This window comes from Phoenix dactylifera, chromosome 2 (genome assembly GCF_051530095.1).
Source record: "Phoenix dactylifera cultivar Ajwa chromosome 2, Ajwa_hap1_PhDact_Kaust_v1.1, whole genome shotgun sequence".
Classification (NCBI taxonomy): domain Eukaryota; kingdom Viridiplantae; phylum Streptophyta; class Magnoliopsida; order Arecales; family Arecaceae; genus Phoenix; species Phoenix dactylifera.
In genome coordinates, this window is record NC_143191.1 from 33928192 (window position 1) to 33953700 (window position 25509).

General features: G+C 40.9%; 1 protein-coding gene across 11 annotated transcripts in view; it reads left to right on the forward strand.

Moving 5' to 3' along the window:
- Positions 1-23951, forward strand: part of POL{LAMBDA} (DNA polymerase lambda (POLL)) — a 28481-nt gene extending 4530 nt beyond the window's left edge. For 3 of the 11 annotated variants that reach the window (XM_088716092.1, XM_089928922.1, XM_088716093.1), the window contains 12 exons: positions 62-466; positions 2557-2650; positions 2725-2855; positions 3341-3403; positions 12639-12818; positions 12914-12967; positions 14761-14849; positions 17157-17247; positions 17819-17899; positions 22412-22479; positions 23033-23117; positions 23204-23849. In XM_088716092.1, the coding sequence (XP_088572218.1) occupies positions 62-466; positions 2557-2650; positions 2725-2855; positions 3341-3403; positions 12639-12818; positions 12914-12967; positions 14761-14849; positions 17157-17247; positions 17819-17899; positions 22412-22479; positions 23033-23117; positions 23204-23302 (1440 nt within the window). In that variant the 3' untranslated portion in view covers positions 23303-23849. Of the gene's footprint in view, positions 1-61; positions 467-2556; positions 2651-2724; positions 2856-3340; positions 3404-12638; positions 12819-12913; positions 12968-14760; positions 14850-17156; positions 17248-17818; positions 17900-22411; positions 22480-23032; positions 23118-23203 lie in introns of all 11 variants that reach the window. The other 8 variants (XM_088716091.1, XM_088716098.1, XM_088716090.1 and 5 more) reach the window with 6 other exon arrangements.
- Positions 23952-25509: the final 1558 nt, after the last annotated feature.

Below are 25509 nucleotides of genomic sequence, written 5' to 3' on the forward strand. Positions count from 1 at the left end.
TCACTAAAAAAGATATGTTTTCAAGAAGTCATAAAACTCAATACTGAGTTCCCTGTTGCAGAATTTACTTCACTATCAATGGTTGGAAAACTGTTTAAAATCAGGGGAGAAAGTACCTGAAGATCCATATGCTCTAAATTTTGAAGATGTCAATAAATCAGATGAAAATGAGGGCAAGGAATGTTCCGAATCAGCTGAAGTTAGACATTGTGATGATGGATCACCATGTAGCAAAAGGTTAAAAATTTCATTTGAGGAATCTAAAGCTGCAGGCCCTTCAAGCAAGGAGGATCATCAACTAATGGGTGAACAAGGTGAATTAACTTCAGATCATCAATATATGCGCATGCATATTGGCGATGAGGCTCTGACTACTGAAAAAGGACCAAAGCCATGTGTCATGAACCACAATAGTAGTGAGGCTGTCCATCCTAGCAGAAATGCTTCTGATGCAACAAAGGATGAGGTATGATGTTTTGAGCATCATTTAGGAAATTTTTGTTCTCCCAGCTGTATGGTACTTGTGGGGATAACAAAGAGAAAATTAGAAAGGAAAAATAGGGGGAAGATATCTTTTATTACTTTCATGTTTCATCTATATCTTAAAACTTTTCTTTTCCAAGTTCTGCAATTTAGGAAGTGCTTATTACTTGAACCATTACGGCTTGCTCTAGCAAAGTTCTCTCATCACATCAGAATCACTATTGTCAACCTGTTACTACAATGACTATCACCACGACCATTATAGTTGCTGCAGTCACCAATTTGGTTGCTTATGGTATCACTGTGCTATTATCACAACTTTCCACGTTGCTATCATCATCATAGGAACATTGTAAATTTTTCTATCGATGCATTATGAACCCCTTTGACTGCTGTGACAATCTTTGTTGCTGTTGCCACTACCCAAGATTTCAGGATACATGTCATGTTCTCTAGGTTGAACTATGTTGATGTCATGTATTCTCATGCTAGAATGTTCTGATATAGAAGACTGACATTCATGATAACGACAAACAAATATTAAAAACATTAATAAACATGAAATATGGAGGCATAAGTAAAATAATATAGAAATTTCAAGGACATTAGTATAAATTTACTATTTCTCTATGTTATGAGTTATAACCAAGGTAGGAGAAACCGGTACCCGGCACCGTACTGGTTTTTTGGTGGCACGACTCGGTCGGGGCCATGCCAGACATGTATTGACGGAGGACACATTATCGTAGGAGAGAGGAGAGAGGAGAGAGGTGAGAGAGAGAGAGAGAGAAGGGGGGAGAGGGAGGGAGGCCGGAAGAGGGTGGCGAGGAAAACCGGCTGCGGCCTCGCCTATCGCGGCCTCCGCAGGCCTCCGCCAGACTCCGTCGATCCTCCATCAGCGTCTCGACTTCTCCCTCTCCCTCCCTCCCCTCTCGCTTTCTCTTTCCATCTCCGGCTCCGGCAATGGGTCTCGTTTTCATTGTCGGAATTGTACCGGTGAGCCACCGATATGGCTCGGATCGGCTGAAACCGCCCGGTTCGGGACGGTTCCGCCGACCTTGGTTATAACTCTTATTATAATAGTAATATTTTTTTTAAAAATAAAGTAATACTTATAGGTATGTCTAGACCTATATATATTCTTCAAATAAGAAATCAAACTTAAAAGCTAAAGTTTAAAATTTGAAATTATGGATACTTAAGAGTTCATGGACAACTAGCAGAATAATTCATAACTTTTACCATTTATTTTCTTATATATGTTTGGGACAAAAATAAAGCTATTTAATTCAATGTCATGCTTTTTTCTGAAACCAAACTAGTTTCTATAAAATATCCAGCATCAGGTTGGGACAGGTGTATATTTTCATGTATGTACATATGTATGTTTGCATGCATGCATGCATATATGTATGCATCTATGTATTATATGCATGTATTCGTGTATATATTTCCATATATATATATATATGTATTTTGATTTGATGTGCCAATTTATAGAAATATACTGAGTAAATTTTTTTGTTTCAAATAATGTTTTAGACCATGCTACTGCAACCACTTCCGCAGTATTTCCTTCACAACCACTCTAAACTATCAAACTAACCACAACCACTGCTGTTGATGGCCACCACCATTACAGTCATGGACAACTGCTCTCAGCCACGTATTGAAATTTGTTGCACTTCTCTAGTATTTTCTTGATTTAACCTATTAAAAAATGTATTCATTTTTCGTTTTCTTTATGCAATTCTCTCTCTCTCTCTCTCTCTCACACACACACACACACACACAACACACACACTCTCCCTCCTTTCTTAAATCAAGCACAAACTTAGTCTGCCAGAATGTGGATCAGATTTCTTCTCAGTTTTATGAGATGCATATCATTCTCATGATCCAAATATTTTTATTAAAAAAAACATCTTCTCGTGCATCATGCCTCATAATTATTTGAAGTGATATCATGTCAGCAAAGTTTTCATGCTACATGCTTCTTAGTTCTTGTTAAGGGGTATTAATTTTTTGCTTTTAAACATGCTAAGGATTTCCTTTTCCCATTGATGTGATCAGGCTGGTGTTTCTCAGTTGTCCTCTCTTTACAATCCACCGGATTTAAATAAGAACATTACTGAAATATTTGGGAAGCTTATCAATATCTATAGAGGTAAGAAAGCAGTACATTTATCCTTTCTATGTTTCAGTCAGTTACAATATCTGTTTCTTTTTTGTGGTTAAAAGCATTAGGGGATGAACGTAGGTCATTCAGCTATTACAAAGCCATTCCAGTGATTGAGAAATTACCCTTTAATATTGAAAGTGCTGATCAGGTCAAAGACCTTCCGACAATTGGGAAATCATTGCAGGATCATGTAAGTGGATACTTTCAGCTATGCATTTACTTTGTTTTAGTATCATGCTGTATTTTGTCCAGGAAATTTGTTCACATTTCTTTTACAATCAGCTCTATTAGAAGTTTAAAGCTATCAAAAGGAAAAATATTCTGATGAACTGCATTAATAATATTTTCCAGATTTTCTCAGTCTATTTAATTTTCATTTTAATGAGATTATATATTAATTCACTAAAGTTATCAAACAATCTCCTGCTGATGGCTTCCAACCAACCAAATACAACAGAAATTTCCTTGATTATTACCTACGGTAATTAAAGTAACGTGCTTGAAATATTTATTGCCTACAGTAGAAAAAGAATACCTTTATGTGAATAGGAGGTGATTGAAATATTTACTGGTTCCTAGAGTTGTTCACATCAATGAGTGTTGTCTTCTTCTGGTGCATGTATGATCCTAATGTCCTTTTGAACTGCTAAAAAGTTGAATAGTTGCTGTTTGCAGATTCAGGAAATAGTGACCACTGGAAAGTTATCTAAATTGGAGTATTTTGAGAAGGATGAAAAGGTGATGAATATGATCTTGTTTTCAGCCTTTTTGTTTAGAGAATGTTTCCATAATATTGTCCTCCTTACATATATATGTATATATATTTATATGTATATATATGTATATGTGTGCGTGTATGTGTGTGTGAATTATGCCTAGTGCACGAGCCTTCCACCACTGTGGGGTCTGGGGACGGTCAGATGTATGCAACCTTACCTCTTGTGTGGAGAGGTTGTTTCCATATTTCGAACTCGTGACACCTAGGTCACAATAGAGCAACCTTACATTTATGCCAAGAGCCACCCTCTTCCTAATATATATATATATATATGTATATGGCAAAGTAGTTTTCTTATTAACATGAAGATCTTGTGTTTGGAGAGTTGCAATTGCTTGCTTAGTCTTGTTAGTTCTTTCCATTGTGATTATATCTTTCATAAGATTTTGCCTAGTGAATAGTTTCTTTGAAATCATTTGGAGACTGTGTTACAAATGCAAGGTTTTGAGTACTAGTGTGTTGATCACCCACTATCTCACATGTCGTGCCATGCTGGAGTGGAAGAGGATAAACCCTTTTTAGTTAGATATTACTACAAGATGAATTAAATAGTTGCTACATAGGCCAACCAGCTTGGAATTCTATGTGCTAACTAGCATGACATGTAAAGAATTTTAATGTACTCCTTGTCTTATTGAGTCTGACTGCATGAAGACCTTGTTTTAACCAAGGTTCGCCGAATCGGTGTTGGAGGGTGTATGGGCTGGCGATCGGTTCGGCATGGTATGGATCCATACTGTGCTGTTACGGGGTGTACAGACAAAGGGAGAGCCGGAGAGGGAGGGGAGAGGGAGAAGGAGATAGAGGAAAAGGGAGAGAGAGGGAGGGAGAGGGAGGGAGGGAGGGAGTGAGAGGCCAAGAGAGATGGAAGGAGGGCTTAGAAGTCCACGTCGAAATAGGAGAGATCAGAGTTTAAAGCCTTCAGTTAGCAGCCGAGGGCTGGGTCATAAAACCTAGTCCAAGGGTTTTCGTGATCCGAGTCCATCCCCCTTGACACGGAAAAGATGGGAGAGATCACAGAAGATAAGACAAAAGCATCAACTTTTCTCTCTGATCACGGACGGATACGACAATTTAGATAATTCATGAACATCAAGACAGAGGTCAGAGGGTGAACTGAGAGCAGGATGGTAGCTTTAACATCTACCTTGGTCCTTTGAAAGACCATATGATCAAATTAGGACCATTCAGTTGACAAACTTCATGTGATCAGATGGACGGAGGTAGATGAGGATGTATGTCGGTGGGACAATGTGCAGGTCAGGGTAAGCATGCAACATAGTCCCTCCCTCCGTCTCTCTCCCTCTCTCTCTCCTCCCTTTCCCTCTGTTTCGAACGGAGGTGATGAACCATGCAGTAACTGACCAGTCTGGTTCGGTATGCCCTGAACCAGCCAGTTCGGCACGCTTCAGCAGACCTTGGTCATTTCTATAAATTTGAGAAGTAAATTAGTCCACTAATCTGCTATATTTTTGTTACCTAAGAGTGCAACTTGTGTTAAATTTTTTTTTTCTTCTTCTCACTGATGGCTCATGCCATCATGGACCTAACTCATATAATTTAGGAAATAAATAACTTATATAGCTGAATTTATTATACCAAAATTTATTTCCTATGTTGTTTAAAGAAAAGTTTCTTTTCAAAATTGATGATAAGTTGATAACCATGATCTAGAGAAACACCTGCATAAAATGGAAGCGTTGACTCATGGTGCTTTTGAAAAACTGTTCTCCCAAGTGCAGGAGAATCGCACAAGTAGTATAACTCGGAAGTCCGAGGTCGATTCCTCAGGGAACGATCTATAGATTATTAGCGTAATTTTTAGATGTAATTTTTAGTTGATCTTCAAAAATTAAAAGCAGAGAATAATAGATAATGAAACAACGTTCAAGAATGTAGAGAAGGCTAGGGATCTGGATTCCCCCTTGATAATGTTATTTTCAACAATTAAATTTTTGCGATTCTTGATTAAGGATTAATTAGATAGAATAGTTTTAAGCATGGAATATATACTTTGAAAACATGAATTCAACATTCAAGTATTTATCGTGCCGGTTACGTCTACGATAAATCAAAAATCGAAACAACCCATGCATCAATAAATATAAACCGTACAAGATCTATCTAACAAATAAGTATGCAAGAACCAAGAGCATATAATAGATGTAAATCAAAGAAAATAATCATTCAGAATTTACTTGAAGAAAGCAAACTATCAAGGGTTCTTCCATCACCCTTGACCAAAGGTGTTAGCCTCCCATTACAAAAACAATAGCCTTTCCCTCTCTTGTTCTTTTTTTTTTTCTTTTTCTTTTCGGAAACAGGGCATACCCTGTTTCCTTCTTCTCTTTTCCCTCAACCGCGGAGGCCGGCCGCTCCTCTTTTCTTCTTCAATGGCTCCCCTGTTTTCTTCCTCCCCTTTATCGGAATCGGAGCCCCTTCTTATAACAATCTCCCTCCCTCCCCAGCCGAGATGCTCACGAGCGTTGGAAAGGAGGAGGACGCGGACGGCTGGGAGGTGATCGCGGCTGCTGCGGCGCATCACGGGAGCGGGCGTTGATCGCGGACGGCTGGAAGAGCGTTGATCGGGTTGTGAGGCTGAGAAGGAGGAGAACGCGGACGAGATGAGTGCCGGAATCACTGGGAACCTCGGTCTTGAACGGACGCTATGGAGGCTGCGTGAGATGCGTGGGAGAAGAGGATCGGACGCCATGGATGGGGCTAGGGCACTGATCGCGGGATTGTCCTGGTGAAGATGAATCGATGGAGGAGGAGGACAGCTGCTGGGAGGCGCTGATCACGGGCTCGGGCAGACGCTGTGGAGGAGGCGGAATCGGTGGATGAAGTTGATAGAAGGGGGATCTCGGGAGGTTGCACGGACACGGGAGCTGGGACTGGGAGATCATTGCGAGAGGAGCTGGATGTTGATCACGGGATGCTAGGATTGGGTGCGGGGATCAGATCACAGATCTTAGCTCACGGACGGCTGGAATCTTGAGTTGCATTGCAGAATTTGGGGAGTCGCTTGGGTGCGTGAAAGAAGAGTCATAGACTCTATTCTACAGTTGGAAGGATGCATCCTTTTTAGATGAATTTATATAAAATAATGTTAAAAATTATAATAAGTGCTAAGGATAAAATATTAATCATGCAAATGTTAACATCTATTATTTATCATTATTTTGCTAGCATTAGGCTAAGTTAATTGGTACTTAGATCGCACTTTTGTACTCTCATCATACACTTCTCCACTAAGTCAGATGGCGACATAAGAAGGTAATCTCCAACAGCCTATTAACAATTGAATATGGTTCATAGAACTGCAAAATTGTGGAAGATAGATCTGAATTTATTCTGAGACAAGTTCTTCAGCTATCAATATCCCTGCATCTTTTTTGCTCGTTGTACAAATTTATGTGAATCACTTATCTTTCAATATATTCAACTGGACGATATCATTTTACTTGTGACTACCTATTTGGTTGCAGGATAAAAAGTTGGGTTTGTCATTATTCCTGATTATTCCTCCAAGATTCTTTTATCCGGAGGATAAATCCAATTTTTGTCTATTGTCAACATGCACTAATCCATGTAATGATTGCGGGATAAGTCCATCTGCTATTTGGTTGCATGGATTGGGATAAGGGAATCTAAGCCCTTTTTTGCAATATTGGACAATATTACCCCTTTCTACTTCAATTTGTTTGTGTAGAGAAAGCAAGTCACCATGAGACCAAGGTATGCTGAACCGTTATCGGAAGCCGTACCAGTCGGCGACCGGACTGGTTCAGCATGTTCGGTACTGTTTCGGTACCAGGCCCATACCGAGGGAGCCCAGCCGGAGCTGGAGCCGGAAAAGAAGAAGAAAAACAACGAGCGAGCGGGGGAGCGAGAAGGAGAGGCTGCGAACTTTCGCGGAGGGCCACGGAGGGGGGTGGCGGAGGCCGCGAGGGCATGGCGGAGGCCACGGCCGCGTCCCTTATTTTCGCGTCCCTTGTTTCTTTCGAAACAGGGGACGCGACTGCGGAAAAATTTGAGGATATTTAAGTGAAGTCGGCAAAGCGTTTGCTGACTTCACTTAAAAATTCCGAAATTAAAAAAAAATTGAAAATTTTCAACTGAAGTCGGCAACGAAATAGAGGACGTAGCCGCGGCCTCAGCCTCTGTCGCGCGTTCGCGGACCTTTGCAAGCGTCCGCGGCGACTGCTTCTCCCTCCTTCCCCTGCTCGTTTGTTGTTTCTTTTTTTCTTCTCCGGCTCTGGCGCGAACCGGTTTTCACAGTGAACCGTACCGGTAAGCCACCGGACCGGTTCGGTACGGGCTGAACCGGCCGGTATGGGCCGGTTTAGCATACCATACATGAGACTCAATCCCCAAGAGATGACATTTGAACCATTGCTAGCCTAGATCAAAAACTATGCAACAAAACCCAAATGAGGCTTTTTTTCAAAAAAATTTGCAATGCTAAGAATTTTATCAGACCTTCAAATTGAGCCCATTTTTTCATGTTATGAATGTGGGTATTATTGATGTGGGCATGTTCATAGGGCCGAGGGAAAATAAAATCAACGTTTTGAGGGGCACAGAGAGGATCGGCAAATAATAATCATTGCGGTTGCTTGTCCACATAGGATAAGCCATGCTTGCTCATTTATCGAGCAATGATGCATTGATTGAATGGTTTGGTTGCTTGTCGAGTAGTGGACAAGCCATGCCTGCACACATCCATTGAACACTACAGTGTGTATTTTATGTTGTACGTCCAACATGCCATAGTTGGATTTAGTTCCACTTATATGCTTGCATTTTACAAATATAAGAAATACCATTGTAACAATTATCCGGTTAAGAGCATGCAAAGAGAAAGTAGATATTACCTACTATATAATATAGAATAATGTCAAAAATGAGGTTCATGACATCAAGATAGGAAAGGCAGCAATAACAGCTATAGTGGTGAGGACTACAATGGGATACACGATATAGTGGTGCACTGGAAGGTTGACTTGAATGTGGGGGGCCCTTGCAACCTTGGACACATTGATGTCATCCCTAACATAGCTGCCTGTTATGTTGGATTGAAAAGTGTGAAATGCATATGAGGCCTCATTAAAAGTTGCAAATTTCTCAAGTACTTCATGTGAATAGCTAGTAAGTTGTTGTTGGCAATTAGGCCATGTATAGTATATGCTTGGTTCACATCTGACGTAGACAAAATAGTATGGCCCATGAAGATCGAGGGAGTTGTCAACCTGCATATAATTTTCTACTATTAAACAAGGCAAATCAAGTCATGTAGCAAGAGAGTTCAAAATTGTAATCACTATGCATGCAAGACAAACATGATTTGCATATTTGACATACCTCCTTTGAAAATCACAACCTCAAGATAGGTCATTGGTCACAATCTTGCATAGCAGCCTCCCTCTACTTCTATCATCTTGTCCAACCATCACTAGGCGGTTTGCCTTGGTGTCACCATGATCCTCACTCTATGATGTAGGCCCCATCCTCATGCTGAAGCACCTATCATTGCCTTGATTGTGCTTAATGAAGTTATGGATCACGCGACGGGCTGTGACAATATTCTGTTGGACCTTCAGCGAATAGGGAGCTATAGACCCTACAACTTTGAATCTGTGTTGGGATCCCAAAAGACTTTTTAACTGCATTCCTTAACTGGGCATGCCTATGATTGAACATGACTTTCCTGGTTAGGGATCCCAAAAGTTAGGGATCCAGTTCCCTGGTACTCCCAAGTATGGCACCAGCAACCTCGATACAGATCAAGGAATTTATTAGTGTTAGCATACCCAACATTAACTAAATATAATACCTCCTTGTATGCATGCTAGCACATGTTGCACCACATTAATTGTTGGGATGTGTGGCATTGAATATTGGAAGTACCTTTTGGAACTGAAAAAAACCCTCCGCAAGAGCCCAATGTAGCACTTGCACATTGGCTGTTGATCCTTCCCACCTAGTCACCACATTCGAGAACTGGCAGTTGAAAGAACAGGCAGGCATTACATTCAGGGATCTCTCTCTTTCTATTTCAGTATTGTGGTTGCTTGCTATTCTGAATGATGATAGGGATATGCTATGTACTGAATCCCATGTGGTAGGACAAGGTGCAAGCCACACATTCCTTTGCTTGTCCCAAACCTGTGCATCTCTAGGTACAAGTTTGTGGTAAATTTCAAACATGTGGCAAAGCACAAGAAAACACCTTCTCAAGTATGTTCCATTCAAACTCATGCCTAACTCCTCATTGAAAGAGTCCATTACCCTTTCCCACACCTCACTAGCTTTATGTCCATGGATTGAGTGCCCTAACATATTTTTGATTAGAAGGATCCAAACAAGGACAACATTGACTCTACGACTCCGCATCACTTGAGCTATCTTCATCTTGTACGTACATGGTGCTATACACACAAACTCACTCTAGAATCTTGTAAAAACCTATGACGCGTATGTATGAGTTGCATCCTATATCAAGTTGTTGGAACTTATATAGTCTAGTTGAAGCAAAACACCAATAGTGGCATGCACACAACCAAATTCCACTCATCCATACATTGTAGAGCTCAATAATACGTGTCTATTCGCTGCTTCTATTTAGCAAAGGGATCTAAACTCAATGCAAAACATATCAATCATGTTACACAGATTCAATCAACATCAGGTAATATTAACATTACATTTTTTTAGATATCAAAGATGGATCAACAACTCACTAGACTTTGCACAAATGTTATCGCTATCAAGATCCGCAATCTCGGTACCGGGTATCGTATCGTTATCTTATCGGTTCAGTACGGACGTACGGTATGGTATGGTACATCTTTGTGCCAAAATAGCTCTCTAACCATTTTTCTCAATTTTCATCTCGGTACAGGTTGGTATGGGTCGGTACACCTCGGTATGGGCGGTAGGGGCTTGTACCGAAAGGTGTTTCGTACTGGTTTTCTCTTTGTACGGTACGGTATGCTTTGTATCGGGTGGTACGACAGACCATGATCATCATCAACCTAGATCAAAGGGCAAGCAAGCTATCTGCTAGTGTGTTGTGGGCCTAGAATGCGACAAGGACATGGGTTTGGTAGTGCTCCATTGATGATTGGGGCAGGATCGCAAAATGCTGGTTTTGATAAGAGAAAAGTTGACATGAGAGCATGTAAGTTAAAAAAAAGAAAAAGAGGAGCTAGCAGTTTACTGTGGTTCTCGGCCCCCATGAAGACCATGGCATTTGGTCCAGCAATGGCTCCATCATCTCCTCATTCATTGCATTTTAGTTCAACCTAGGTCCCCACGACAAGTATGGCATTCTCGTTCACACCGACATATTAAACAAAGAGAACTTGAGCTTTATGCGACCAGTAAACCTGATAGCAATCCCAATAGTGACTCCAAGTTGTCGCGGCCTTTCAAAGGACCCATTATTGAGGGCAGCAAGCTGCAAAGGAGGGTGAAATTTTGCCAAAAAATGACCAATATGACCATTATGGAATTAGGTCATGCCCTTTAACGCCAGTTGAGGAAGGGACCGACATGACCATGGTAAGACATCAGGATGGTAAGGCATTAGGTCATGGCCTCAAATTGAGCCGAGCAAGGGACCGACATGTGCATCCAATGGCATCAGGCGATGGGCTCAAACTAAGCCAAGAAAGGGAATGGCTACAAGCCTTAACAAATCAAACCATGGCTAGGAGCTTGAGTATAGGTTCAGAGGAGGTGGAGCAGGGAGTAGCCATGGCATCCTTGAAACCATGGTTTCCATCCAGGAGATTCCTGTCGGGTTGGACTTGATGTGGGAAAAATGGTGGAAAGACTCACCCCATTCACGACCACCGATGGTAGGAAAGGGAGGCTACAATGTGGATCGGGCCACCTCGACCTTGTCAGCTTTCCTAATCTAGTAGATCCACCAATTGGTGGGGAGAAACACCGGTCTCACCAAGCCCTTCACCGGAACCGGCTCAAACTGGAGCTTAAACAGTGGCAGAGGCCTGGATGTTGATTTGGTGCTTGCCGGGGTGGTGGGGACTGGTCATGAGGAGGCGGGAGCTCGGAGGTGGATGGTGATGGAGCTCCCCCCCCTCTCTCCCTCTCGAATAGTGGAGTGGTAAAAGGTGAAAAGGAGGGGCAAAAGCGAAAATTGGGAGGGATAATTTTAGCACCTTTCTAGGGACTAAAATTATTTCACCCCTCCCCATCAAAATTGTTTTACCCCCTCTAACACGAATTAGCAGCCATGACCATAATTGTACTATCCTTGGAAAAAGTTATCCCTTTTGGCAGGATAAACCCGCATAAGACCATTTATCCCAGTTTATCCTGCAACCAAATGGGGCCTAAGAGGCTGGGCGGAGACATAGCTTGGGATATTTTAATCACCTTCTGCAGAGGAATATTGAGCTTATCCCTAGGTCATCTTTTGAGTTTTGACATTCAAGAAGAGGGATGCTAAAGATTTTAGTATGTGAGTAAATACCTATCTGGTTTAATATGATATGGTAAACTATACGACCGACTGCGCCGGCTACAGATTGAAGCACCTTGCTAGGTCAAACTTCTATTTGGCTGTTAAATACAATATTTATATCTTATTCTGATGGACCTTTTCTAGATCCTATTATGGGTGATAAAAAAGCCTTTTATTATCTGAAAGATTCTGATCCTAAATGGGCCTTATGTGCTATGGCAGTATATGATGCGATCTTAGATCACTGAAGTGCATTTGGATTAAAAGAATAGGCCTGCTAACTGATTTGCTTTGTTAATCCAAATAGCTTATTGATAAAAATAACTCTAATGAGAAAGCTCGATATATTTTTAAAGAATGTAACTGCCATGATAAATTTTAAAGATTCTAAGAATATCTTTTATGTGATGCACTTACCTTGGAGGAATGGTAATCACCAATCAGTGGACTTTATTTGTATTTTTTTCCTTTGTTACAGAGAATTATGAACAAATTTGTTCAGTTCCTTTCTATATGATAGAGATTATTAATCTGCAACTTATTTGATCCATCTCATTACATTATTTCTTCTTTCTGTTCATCATTTATTTTCCAACTAAATATAAAACTGGTACCTTAATTGTACTATCTACTCCCTTATGTCATATTATGCAACTTGTGTAGCCCTCATAATCATTAAAGTTTCCTTTTGTATTGTGAAGGTGCGGACTGTAACTCTTTTTGGTGAAGTTTGGGGTATTGGTCCTGCAACTGCTCTAAAATTATATGAAAAAGGATACCGTACACTTGATGATCTAAATAATGATGACTCTTTAACAAATTCTCAGAGGTTAGGACTAAAGTATTTTGATGATATTAAGAAAAAGATTCCACGGCATGAGGTGAAACTTGTTTACACCATATCCTTTGTTCTAAAGTTTTGCATTGTAAATATCTCTAAGGATAACTTCTTCTGCTTCTTGTTTTAACACGCTAGGTTCGAGATATGGAAATGCTTTTACAAAAAGCTGGAGAAGATGTTTTACCTGAGGTAAGCAATGCAATATCCAGTTGCTGTAGGATTTTTTCTGCATTTATAAGACAATTGTGCCATGATTTTTTTTCCTGTTTGAAATGAATTTCTCTGTCCAGAAGTTTAATTTTTGAAGTTGTGTTTAATGTGGTGCATGTTTCCTTGGTTGCAACCATTATGAACACTGTGTCCCTTGGTGTAGCCTTTGGATTTTAGTACCATAGTCTATCAGTCCTAGATGCCCTGGAGGTCACCTACACCTCTGCCTACCATGAAATTTGAAGAGGCAGTCCTTTGAATGGACACGGACAGAATTTAAATCAAAGAGAAAAACAAGGTTGAAAGAATTTCACAAAACATATTTAGATAAATGAAGAAAGAAAACAATTGAGAAATTATGGGTGTTGGCAAGACTTTCAACAAATGATCACTAAAGTGGCATGAAGCTGTGAACTATATTCTGCAGGCAGGCCCACAATTATGAACTCATATATGGTACAATGCATGGAATGCCGTACCGGCCCGTACCGGCCGGTACGGGCCGGTACGTACCGGTCTGGCCATGGACCGGTACCGGAACGGATAAAAAACCGGTATTTCCCGGTTTTTTATCCGAACCGGCCGGTACGGGTGCGTACCGGCCGGTTCGGGCCCGTACCGGCCGGTACGATTTTTTTTTTTTTTTTAGAACCACAGCGCCGCGCGCTGTGGTTTTTGAAACCACCGCGTACCGGCCGGTACGGGACCGGTACCAGCCGGTACGTACCGGACCGGACCGGTACCGTACCGGTCCGGCCGGCCACCGGTACGCCGACCGGTACCGGTACGGCGAACCTTGGTACAATGCCTTGTAAAGACTGTTCCTGTGTAGAAATGCCGTTCTCTCTTTGGGCTAATAAACGAGTCACTTCAATATAGACAATAGCAGCGAGCAAGCAAATTTTTCAGTATTATTAGGCAATATATCTTCTCTTCCTACACTAACAAGCACATCAAGGGAACACCTTATGGCCCAAACGCCTATGAGAATGTCGATTCTCCTGCGTTTGATGATCAATTGATGACTTCAGAGAAATGGATAAAAGAATGGCGACTCTTTCAATTAACATGTGCATAATTAAATGGATGGCAATGAACGTTAGAAGGCTTTTTATCCTCCAATGATGTGTAAAACTATAAATACACATACACATACACTTAAAAGTAGCTTTAGAAGTCTAGATGGTTTTTTTTGCTGTTTTTTTTTTTTTTGCTAAAACGGATGTATCATACATTACGGGTACGGATACAGCCAAAAAAGTCAAAAGATAACAAGTCTTGGAGTGCACTAGGCAGGTCGCTCTCTCTCACCCAAAAAGTATCCCTAGAGTAGTTGGTCACATATGAGGCCACCTAATCCACTGCCCCATTGGCCTCTCTATACACATGTTGGAAGAATGAGATTATGAGGTGTTCAAACATGCTGGTTTTATGTAAGTGACTTTGCTTTTTGTGTTAGTTTTATAGCATAGTCGTACCGGTGATTTACTTTAGGTAGCTCTTACTTGATAAACAAGGGGCTTAGACGAGCTGATATTGTTTAAAAAGCTACCTTTGTAGCATAGTTACATCCAGATATAGTGCAGGATATTCTGTTTCATTTTTTTTCTTCTAAACAGTGATGCACATTATGTTCATGCGAACAAACTTTGGAATTATAAACAAGTATATTGATAAAAATCACTGAGAAATTTAGTTGTCTTATTGTCAGTTGTAGCAGTTTTTCCAAAACATTATCACCTTATTGTAGTCAACCCTTCTTGTTTTTAAAGGTAATTGTTGTTTGCGGAGGATCATATAGACGTGGAAAAGCTTTTAGTGGGGACCTAGACGTCATCATAACACATCCTGATGGGGTAAGGTAAATATCATAATGAATGAAATTTGTCAACTCCTTATCTACTGAGGCAAATACTACCTGCTTCATATCATTATTTGAGATATTATCTGCATCTTTGTATGCAATGCATGTCCTAGAGTACCTTACAGCATGCATTCTTTTGCTATTTACTGTTGATAGGTCTCATTACCTATTCAGCCAAATTAACATTTATCAAATCTCTTAAATATTTCCCATTCATCTCTGTTATCTGGCTTGATTAAAGTGGATGAAAGGTGAATTGCCTCAATCTACCTTTTGTCACTTCACCGTTTATAAAAAGAGACATGCTGGTAAATTGGATAATTTATAGTTCTCATTATTACAGAAAAGCTTTAAACTATGTTGCTTAAACTTGGTCATCTTGATGGAAATATTTATTTGTGATGATCAATCAGCAAATCCATTGGGATCGATTACCCTATGCGATGCAAATATCTTATAAAAACTACAATCCTCCAAGGACATGGTTTATTATTAGTTTATTACTAGAATTTACGGTATAGTTTCTTCTTTTCTTTACATCTAAGTCCAGCCAAATGATCTTGTTACAGTTACTCAGCGCCGACTGTTCATACTTGCATCATTAAGATTATCCATTTAAGAAGCTTGATCTAGATTGGATTGCATAAATTGTTTGCCATCTTTGTTTTAGACTGTAAATCAGCCTTACGAGCATACCTTAGAAATACACAGACATCGTTGCATTGGATCAAAGAAAAGCGTGAAATAATAAAAGGAATGTAAAAAAGACACAGATTGCAAATATTAGGCCTTTTGACATTCTCCTGTATGTCGTAGCCACCAAATAGCAAAATAATTTACAAATGGTTTTGGAAAAAAGTTGTACCATTAGACAATCTGTTCAGCTTTGCTGCTCAGCAATCACTACTTTAATTGATCCGCTTTATCTCATGGTTTAAATTTCACCTAGTTTGCTCCCTTCCAGTCAAAGTATTTTAGATTTCATAATTATACCTCAGGAATGGCATTGGATCATTTTGGGTAGTTTCAAACAAAAGACGTCCCAATAATAAGCTGTCGCTTTAAACAATATTATTTCACCTGATGTATCACTATGTTCAGCAAAAGTACCTGAAACAAATGATTTGCTTTGCAATCAGCTTTGGCTAACTTTGATTAGGTTATAGTTGACCGAAGCATTCTGGTTTTGGCTGAAACTTTTCAGTCCTAAGCTGGTGAAAACATGTCTTGATACTAAACTTCAAGGGTTGTTTAGTTATCCAGTTTCACATAAATTGGGTTCCAAACCTAAAATGAATGTGTTTCATAAAAGATTCCGTAGTTTATTTCTTACAGAACTAGTTTTGTAAAATTTGGCAGGTCATATAACCAAAAACTGAGTTTTATGAAAATCATGCCTCCCTCTGCTTTTCATAAAGCAGAAAGCATGTTTTAGAGAAAAAAAATCAGGTTTTCTGATTATCTCTTCATCCACTTCTTCTTCCTCACTTATGTTTCTCTGTGTCTATTCCCTTCAAGGTATTGTTCTGTTTGTCTAATTTCTATGGAAAGAAATTAGATGCAGACAGGACTGGTTTTGGCCTTTAAGGTTTCTGAAGGTTTTACTTGTGAACCATCATCCATGACTTTCAGTTGTGAGAAAATTTGAACATTTGGTAGTTTTATTGTATAACTTCGTATTGAAAATTGAAATCCTATGTGCGATTACATCAAATTCCTCAATTTAAAATTGACAATTAAGACAATAAAAGCTCAAGCAGTAAGTTCTAACAATTTTGGCTATGCAATCCTAGAACAATTACATGAAATTATTTATAGATATGTTAATCATTATATTTCATTTGCTGTTCTCACACATCTGACCAAATTTGGCTTTAGTGATTTATCTATTTATATTAATATTTGATTATCATCTATACTCTTCGTAAATGGATAGAAAAAATATTATGATTAAAAAGTTCTAATGTACATTTCATTCCTTGGGCCATGTGCATTCTCATTTGGAGTTTTTTAAAGCATATTATTACATCTATCTTCTTTCATGTTCTTGTCATTTAAGTTTGTCTTCTTTCTTCAAGTATACTTCCATCCAGGTAATTTAATATTTTTTAGCTTTAAATTTTTTGCAGTGATTTGGCATACTTGTATTCTCAAAGTTGTTGTTAATATTTTTTGCCTTTATCAGATTAAATAATCTAAATTTCCTAGTCTTTAGTGGTTACAGATCTGTTTGTTTCAAGCAGATGACTACTCTCTTGTCTTGAGGGCTTTAATCAGAAAGTTGACCTTTTCATACCTGTCTAGCCATGCAGGCTTTTTACCTAAGTATGCTCGATATTTGAAGGATATCGACTTTTTGAAGGAGGACCTTGTTTTTAGCATGCATAGTACTGAGGTAAATGTTCTCATCATTTTTGTTTTCTTGTTAGCAATCTGTATTCTTTCTTTTTTTTTCTTTTGTCATGAATACTAAAAATTTAAGGCATATTCTTGTGGCTTTCTCCTGTTGTATTTCTCTCTATTCATTTATTTTTACTTATAAAGGGGAACAACTGGGTTTCCATTCTTGACAAGTCTATTCAATGAAGTATTGAACAGCAGAAGAATGCTTGATAGGCATTATAAGAACGAAGGAAATATAAAGAGTTGCACATTCTATTTTGCATATTTGAACTGATGATTCCATGGATTATAAAAATGAAAATTACAAGTAACCAGGATTTTAGAGTATGGGCTTTATGCTAGAAATGCCAGCTCTCAAGATAATTTCCTAATTAAATAAATTGACAAAATCCAAAGGAAAATTGTAATGACTTGTGCAAGGTTTTATTGATTACGTATGTTAAATTTTGGAGTTGGCAGGATTATCTCATTCCATCCACCATATTTATCTGCCATACCTCTTGTGTGCTATATGCTATACTCAATTCAATGCAGGATTTATTTACTTATGAGAAAATATGCAGGGAACTGATTCTGGGGTTGATACATACTTTGGTCTTTGTTCCTATCCTGGTCGAGAGCAGAGACATCGGATTGATATTAAGGTATACAGTAAATTTTGGATTGAAATATGAGTTATATTAGCATTAGAGTTCCTACCCATTGTAACACAAGCAGCAATAAATGACAATATAAACTACCATAGCTAGTGCTAGTCTTCCGAAATATAGATTCTGAGAACTTTAGAATTTCTGATTATTTGGAAATAAGTATCATGTAATTTGCAGAGGTTTATGGGCATGCTTTTGAGTGCATGGTATTTGTTGTATTTTCTAGTATCCAATGAAATCCTTCTATTTTTCTCAGACAAACATATTTTATACTCACTCTGCTTATTAGATATATTTCTTTATCTTGCCATCTTTTTCTGGCTATTATGTCATTGGGTTAGGAAATACAATTCTTTTTCATTCTGTTTTGTAGGAATTCTACATGCTTTGAGACATGTTCATCTTTTGTAGAAATGTCCAAGTGAGGCTACAGAAGATGTACTGTTGGAAATACTAGTTCATCTTTATTTAAAGCATCAATGATATATAACTTATCTTTTGGGTAAATACAGTATATAACCTACTTAGAACACAACTTTTCATGCAATTAAGCCAGCAGTAGAGGAAAGAACAGTAGAAGTTTGATTATCTTAAGATTTTGCTCTCCTGCAGATTCATCACGAGGCTTATTTTTCATATTTCTCCATTGTTATCATTTCCTATGTTATAAATTTTTCCAAAAACCATAAAGTTGAAGGGCAAATCTATCAATGTTCGATATGTCTGATGACGGTAGACGCCAAGTTGAAGGTACCATGCAAATTCAGACTCAAAAAGCAAAAGAAAAATGATTTTTTTAAAAAATAAGGTCTTATTTATTTTGCTTTTCTTTCGTATTCACTATTTTTTAAATTAGAAAAGAAAATCCAAAACGAAAGACATGTCGGGTAGGCCAAAAGTTTATTTCTATTTTTTTTCTTTGAAATTCTAGGAAGTAAAATGTGTTGGCTTTAGAACTTCTGAAAATAAAATGTTTTGCTACTATCACCACAGCCACCATCAGCACAACCGTTCCAGTGTCACCCCTTCATTGTGGCCAACACCACTATGGCCCCCACTATCCACGACGACCCACCAACCATCACCACCATGAAATCAAAAGGTCAGGAGGTAGATTTTTGAACCTACCCTAAAAATTGTAGCTTAAGCTCATGCAACTAGCAAGCAAACATCAATTGTTTGGAACACAAGAAGGATCACTATGCCGGTATTGGGGCATGTACTAGTTGCTCGGCGGCACGATTCAGTATGCCCCAGTGTCGTTCCATGCCAGACTTGTATCGACGTAGCAAAGAGGGCAGAGGAGAGGGAGAACGGGAGAGAGCAAAAGAGAGAGGGGGAGGGAGGGTGAGGGAGGAAGGGAGGGGGAGAGAGGGAGAAGGCCAACAGAGGCTGGTGGAGCACGGCCTAGCATGGCAGAGAGGGTGGGGGAGAGGGAGAATGGGAGAGAGAAAAAGAGAGAGAGAGGGAGAGAGGGGAGAGGGAGAGGGAGGGAGAGATGGAGGGTGACGAACGACCGAGGAGGGGCGGAGAAGGGGCTCCACCCTTCGATTCCCCTGTTTCATTTGAAACAGGGATTCCGGAGGGTCCTCTTTTTTATTTTGACAAATTTAAGTAAAGCCGGCAACCCCCTTGCCCTCCTCCGCTTCTTCGCACCCCTCCTTGGCCCTCCGCGGTGCTCCGCCAATCGTCTGCCGCCCTTCTTCTCTCTTCATCCCTCTCACTCTTCCTCTCCCTCTCTCTTTTCTTCTCTTTCCTTCTCCCTCTGCCTTTTCTTCGCTGGTTTATTGATTTGTAGGCCATAACTGTCCCGGTCCGCCACTAATACGACATAGTATGCCCTGAACCAGACGGTTTGGGATTGCTCCGTCGATGCTGATTTAAATAATTTTGTTCACTTAGCCATTAGAAGGGGACTGGGCGTAGGTGCAAAGAAGCGAGTTTCTTAAAAAAAATAATTTGTAAACACTGAAGAAGTGGTTGTGGGGCAAATATTTGGAAATGGGCCACGCTGCCCTAAATTAAATATTCCTGCTACTAAGTGCATTCATCTTTGAAGCATGGAAAGGAAGTATCTGTTTATTTTTTTTTACTTTTCAGAACCATCCAGCAATCATGTATTGAAACACCTCATATACTGTTTGACACCTGGTTTTTCGTTTTAACACCACACAAGATATGACAAAAATATTGTTTGGGGTGAAAATGTGTCAGGTTTGGGTTTGGCCTCCAACCTTCCATAATCGTACTTTTTTGAATTACTTGGCATGGGCTCAATCTGGGTGTAAGCCTTAAATTTTGTTCCGAAGCCAAACTCGAGCTAGGAGTGAGCACAAGCCATAATCGACCTAAAAACCTAATCACATGCAAGCAGGACAACATGTGAGGTGGCAATGAACTTGTGAGCATTGACAAGCTGGTGGCAAAAGGGACACCATGGAGTAGAGCATCAAGAGAAAAACGGTTTGGAGGATTGGGTGGATGGTGCATATGGAGGAAGGAATTGATGGACAAGAAGGGATAGGAGAGAGAGAGGGCTAGAGCCTGGGTGAGTGCATGGTGTGAATAGTGAAGACGAAGGTTTAGAGGGTTCAGATCAAGGATCATCGAACCGGTACCGGTCGGTGCCGGTTCCGATCCGGCCAAAAACAGGCGCATCGTGGCAATACCACAGTTGTGGCATTTAATGCCACAACCACAGATTGAACTGGGCTCGGTGCCGGTTCCCACCGAGTCTTGGCCGAATCGGACGGAATCGGTCTGGTTCCGGTTCGGTATGAGCGGAACCGGCCGGTATGGGCCGGTTCGACATTTCTTGGTTTAGATAGATAACAAAGAGGAAGGGTGGGTGTGATGAAGATGCAATGGCTAGGGGTTGAGGGAGTCAAAGGGGAGGGTGTTGGGGTGCTTGTACTGGATAGAGGGGCGAGTAATAGGATGCTCGTATAGGAGAGAGGAGGGGAACGGGTGAGAAATGGGAAAAATGCAGTAATTGGTTGTTGCCTTTGGAGATGAAATGGGAGTGTGGATGGGCAGCTAGGATTGTACTAATTAAGATGTGAGCGTAACTATTGATTCAAAATATGGATAGATTGAGCTTCGAGTCAAGCTTTCTTGAATTTCATTGAGCGTTAATTTTTACACATGAATGGGCCCGGAACTATAAATTAATGAGCTTAAAGCTCGATCCAGCCTAATTGGGCTCGGCCCATCTTAGTTCTAGTTTTAGTGTTAGACATGGTCCAAAACTCCAAATACTTTTCAAACATTTCAAAAAACCTTTGTGGATTGGCCACTCACAGGTTAAGTTTGGATAGGCTTGACACCATGATTCACAATCCAAAAAGTTAGATAAAACCCCCTTTGACCTTGATCATTTTATGTAACTTTTTTTTTTGGATGGATTTTGGGGGGGGGGGGGGGGAACTATAAAGTTTTAATAAACTAAGTGAAAATTAATATTTATAATATATGATGTACTTTTTATATAAAAATACTTGGCAATATTTATATCATTTTTAAAAAATTTTCATTATCAACGCATATGTATTATATTGCATCCATATCTTGAAACCATATCCATTACCAATGCTTCTAGGTGATATTGAAACGTCATCGCTGTATGCAATTTACATGTGTATTTCAAGGTTATATGTATATATGCATGCATGCAGCATGTATTCTATTTTATATTGCTAGTGTCTTGAGTTCTAGGTTAATCCAGTGCATGTATTGGGCTTGTTTTTACCACTCTCAAAACCAGGCGACAGCATTCTTATTTGTATCTATTTGAGTCCAAATTGAGCTCCTTAAGTTTGGAAGATTGAGCATTAATATCCATTCAATTTTCAAGCTTCTCCTCAAGTCCACCTGAAAATTTCAATATATGGTGAGGGAAGGCATTGTTTTCATATGCCTCCAATGCTACCTACCAGAGATATGCACATAGACAATATTAAAGCCTCTTGGAAAGGAGCTAACCAAAATCAGCTTTACTTATCATTAAGACTAAGAAACAGCAAAAATTAATCCACATAGTCTATTGAAGAGATGAATTTCAAAATCCTCAAAGATAGAAGTTTTCATTGGCATAATGCAGTAGCATAACATTACACAGATGGATATAACTTGGGATAATATAGAGAGCATCTGGTTATTAAATTGATGAAGTTGAATAATGGTCTCTAGGCTCTAGGTGTATATGCTAATTTTAACATATGAGCGTTAAAATTGAAAATTTTCAAATTATTAATATATGTAATTTGTTGTGTAGGTTTCATCTATATTACCATATGGAACCAAGAAACTCTAATAAGGTGTAAGTTTTGGATAGTTCTGTAGAGGTGTACATGTTAAGACAAATCAGAACTTACATATTAAATTTTGAAATTTCTCAAATTAATCCATGCAATGGTGGTTGTCTATAATATTAATCTTCTCCCATATTCTGAATTATCTGATGGTATTTGAAAGTTGATTCTAATTGGACATGTTATGTGCTGGCAGGTGTACCCAAGGAGTATATATGCCTTTGGATTGATAGCGTGGACTGGGAATGATGTACTAAATCGGCGGTATGATTCTATATGCTTCAATTTTTTTGAGGCTAATCCTTGTTGAATTTATCTTATGCTCAAGAGATAAAGATACTTAAACAATGATGCTTGGAAAAAACTGAATGATAATGGTGTATGTATCGACTTGTTGAGATAAAGATACTGAAATAATTATGCTTGTACAAAACTGATTATAATAGTGTATATATTAACTTGTTGACTTTGTAAATAATAAAAAGAAAGAATGGAATGCTCATTTAAAACCAAGAGGGAGATTTTTTATTTATTGTTATTATTTTCTGTGGAGGGATCTTTTGGTAGTATTCTTGTGAATCATGACAAACCACAAGAACAGTTCACTTGCTTTCTACTTGGGTTAAACCATTAGTCTTTGTGCCTAACTTGTTATTTTGATTTGTATTTTGTTGTCCACAGTCAAATCAGTGGTCAAATTATCCACTCTTTTTCGGTTGCAAGAGAGGCATTATGCTTCCTGCTTTTCCTCTATCTGGCCTTAGATTTATAACTCCATATTTGCACAAAGCACTTCTGGTTAATGCATCGCATGCAGGTTGAGATTATTAGCGGAATCCAAAGGATATAGACTGGATGATACAGGGCTTTATCTGGCTACTCAGGGCTCTGCTGGGAAACGGGTAATTCTACTGCCCTTCCCCATAAGTGCATGATACTGTAAGCTTTTATATACTAATCTATCTTCCCCTCCCCCATTCCTTTGTAGGGGATGAAGTCGAGCACAAGCATGAATTGTAGAACGGAAAAGGAGGTATTTGATGTACTTGGTTTTCCGTGGCTGGAACCTCATGAGAGGAATCTGTGAGAGTACTATAAACCCTGTGTACGTGTGCAGTAGTTACAATGCCAGACTGATCATGTAAACCAACTCGTGTTAAGAATCATAGAACCTGAAAATATTTATACCACAGATACGAAAAACTGCGAAGTGTGTTGATAGATGCTTCATTCCGTGGATTTATTGGGAACAGGTCAGTGTCCCTGGTTGTCCATGGTATGGTCAGGTGAAGGTTAAAGACCTTATGATGCCTAAGTCATGGCTTCCAGGGAGAAAGGTTGATGGTCCAATAAGTAAAGTACATAATCATGGTTTCACAAGGTGTACTTGCAGGTGAAACTCGAGTCCTCAAACCAGCCAAAGAGTTCTCTTGGGTCGCTGGCAGGGCTTGAATCAGGCAATTGTCTCTCATACAATGGAGGAAGGAAGAGTTCCGGGGTCCAAACAATTGCAGTTGTTTTCTTACCAAATGGTGAGATGATTCGAACAAATTGTCTCACAAAATTGTGCTGTAGATGGTCAAAATTACTTCAAAACATAATGTGTTATATTGAATAACTTCATAGAGCAACAATAACATTTGTGTAGATGTATGCGGTATGTGATTTTAGCAAGTGCAATCGTTGTACAGCAAAACAAAATACTTTGTAATTAAAAAAGGCTGAACCAAGTAAAGTAAGTTCATTCTGGCGATGGTATCCGCAGGTTGGCCCCCACTTTCCTCAAAATTAATGTCGAAAACTTCGATGATAACTGTTCAAGCTTTCAAGTCATATTCTGTGTTTGAGAGAGATTTTTTTTTCTTGAGATAATGTCAAATAAAACCTTGTAATGATGCGTTGCCTAACCTGGCTCTTCTTAGGCTGTTTGGATAATGTACATCCTACCAAGGTTTTATATTGAACAATATGAAGAGGGGAGCAGGGGGATGAGGTAGGGGGAGGGGGGAGGGGGAGGAGCAGGAGGAGGGTGGCGATGAAGAGGGGGAGGAGGGTGATGACGTTGGGGGGGAGGAGATGTTTTGGGGGGTGGGGAGCGGGAGAAAGAGGTGGAGGGTGGAGGAGGGGGAGGAGGATGAGGAGGGGGGGGGGAGGCGGATGAGGTGTAGGAGGGTGGGAAGGAGATGGAGGAGGAGGGAGAGGGGGAGGGTGAGTGGGGAGGAGGGGGTGGAGGAGGCAGAGGAGGAGTAGGAGGTGGGTGGAGGGGGAGGAGTAGGAGGGGGAGGGGGGAGGTGTGGCGAGGAGTAGGGGGAGGAGGTGGGGCAAAGAGGAGGGGGAGGGTGAAGGTGTGGCGAGGAGTAGGCGGAGGAGGAGGGGGAGGGGGAGAGAGGAGTGGGGACGAGGCGGTGGGACGGGAGGGACGCAGAGGTTGGGGGGAGGAGGAGGCGGAGAAGTGGGACGGGGAAACAGAGAAGGTGGTGAGGAGAGGTAGGAGGGTAGGAAGGAGGGCGGAGGAGAGGGAGGCGGAGGAGGGTGGGGAGGGGGGGGAGAGAGGAGTGGGGAGGAGTTGAAGGAGGGGGAAGGAGTTGAAGGAGGGGGGAGGAGGTGGGGCGAGGAGTAGGCGGAGGGGGAGGGAGAGGAGGGGGAGAGAGGAGTGGGGGAGGGGGAGGCGAAGGGTGAGGGAGAGGCAGAGGTGGGGGGGGGGGAGGCGGAAGCTGGGGAGGAGGAGGAGGCGGAGGGGAGGAGGGGTAGGAGGGTGGGGAGGAGGCGGCGGAGGGGGGAGGGGTAGTTGGAGGAGGGGGAGGCAGAGGAGAAGGGGGAGGAGGAGGGGGAGGCAGAGGAGAAGGGGGAGGAGGGGTAGGAGGAGGAGGAGTGGGGAGGGGTAGGAGGAGGAGTGGGACGGGAAGGGGAGAGGAGGCGGAGGGGAGAAGCGGAGGAGGTGGTGAGGAGGGGGAGGAGGCGGAGGAGGGAGAGGAGGCGGTTGAGGAAGGGAAGGGGGAGGAGGCGGAGGGGAGAGGGGGGGAGTAGGGGGAGGGGGAGGGGGAGGTGGAGGGGGAGGAGGCATGGGAGGATGAGGGGGAGACGGAGGAGGAGGAGGAGGGAGGGGGAGGGGTAGGAGGAGGAGGAGGGAGGGGGAGGAGGAGGAGGAGGAGGGTGAGTAGGCGGAGGAGGAGGGGGGAGGGACGAGGGGGAGGCAGAGGTGGGGGGGAAGAGGGGGAGGGGGAGGAGGAGGATGAGGAGGGGGGAGGAGGAGGAGGCAGAGAAGTGGGATGGGGAGGCGGGAAGAGGCGGAGA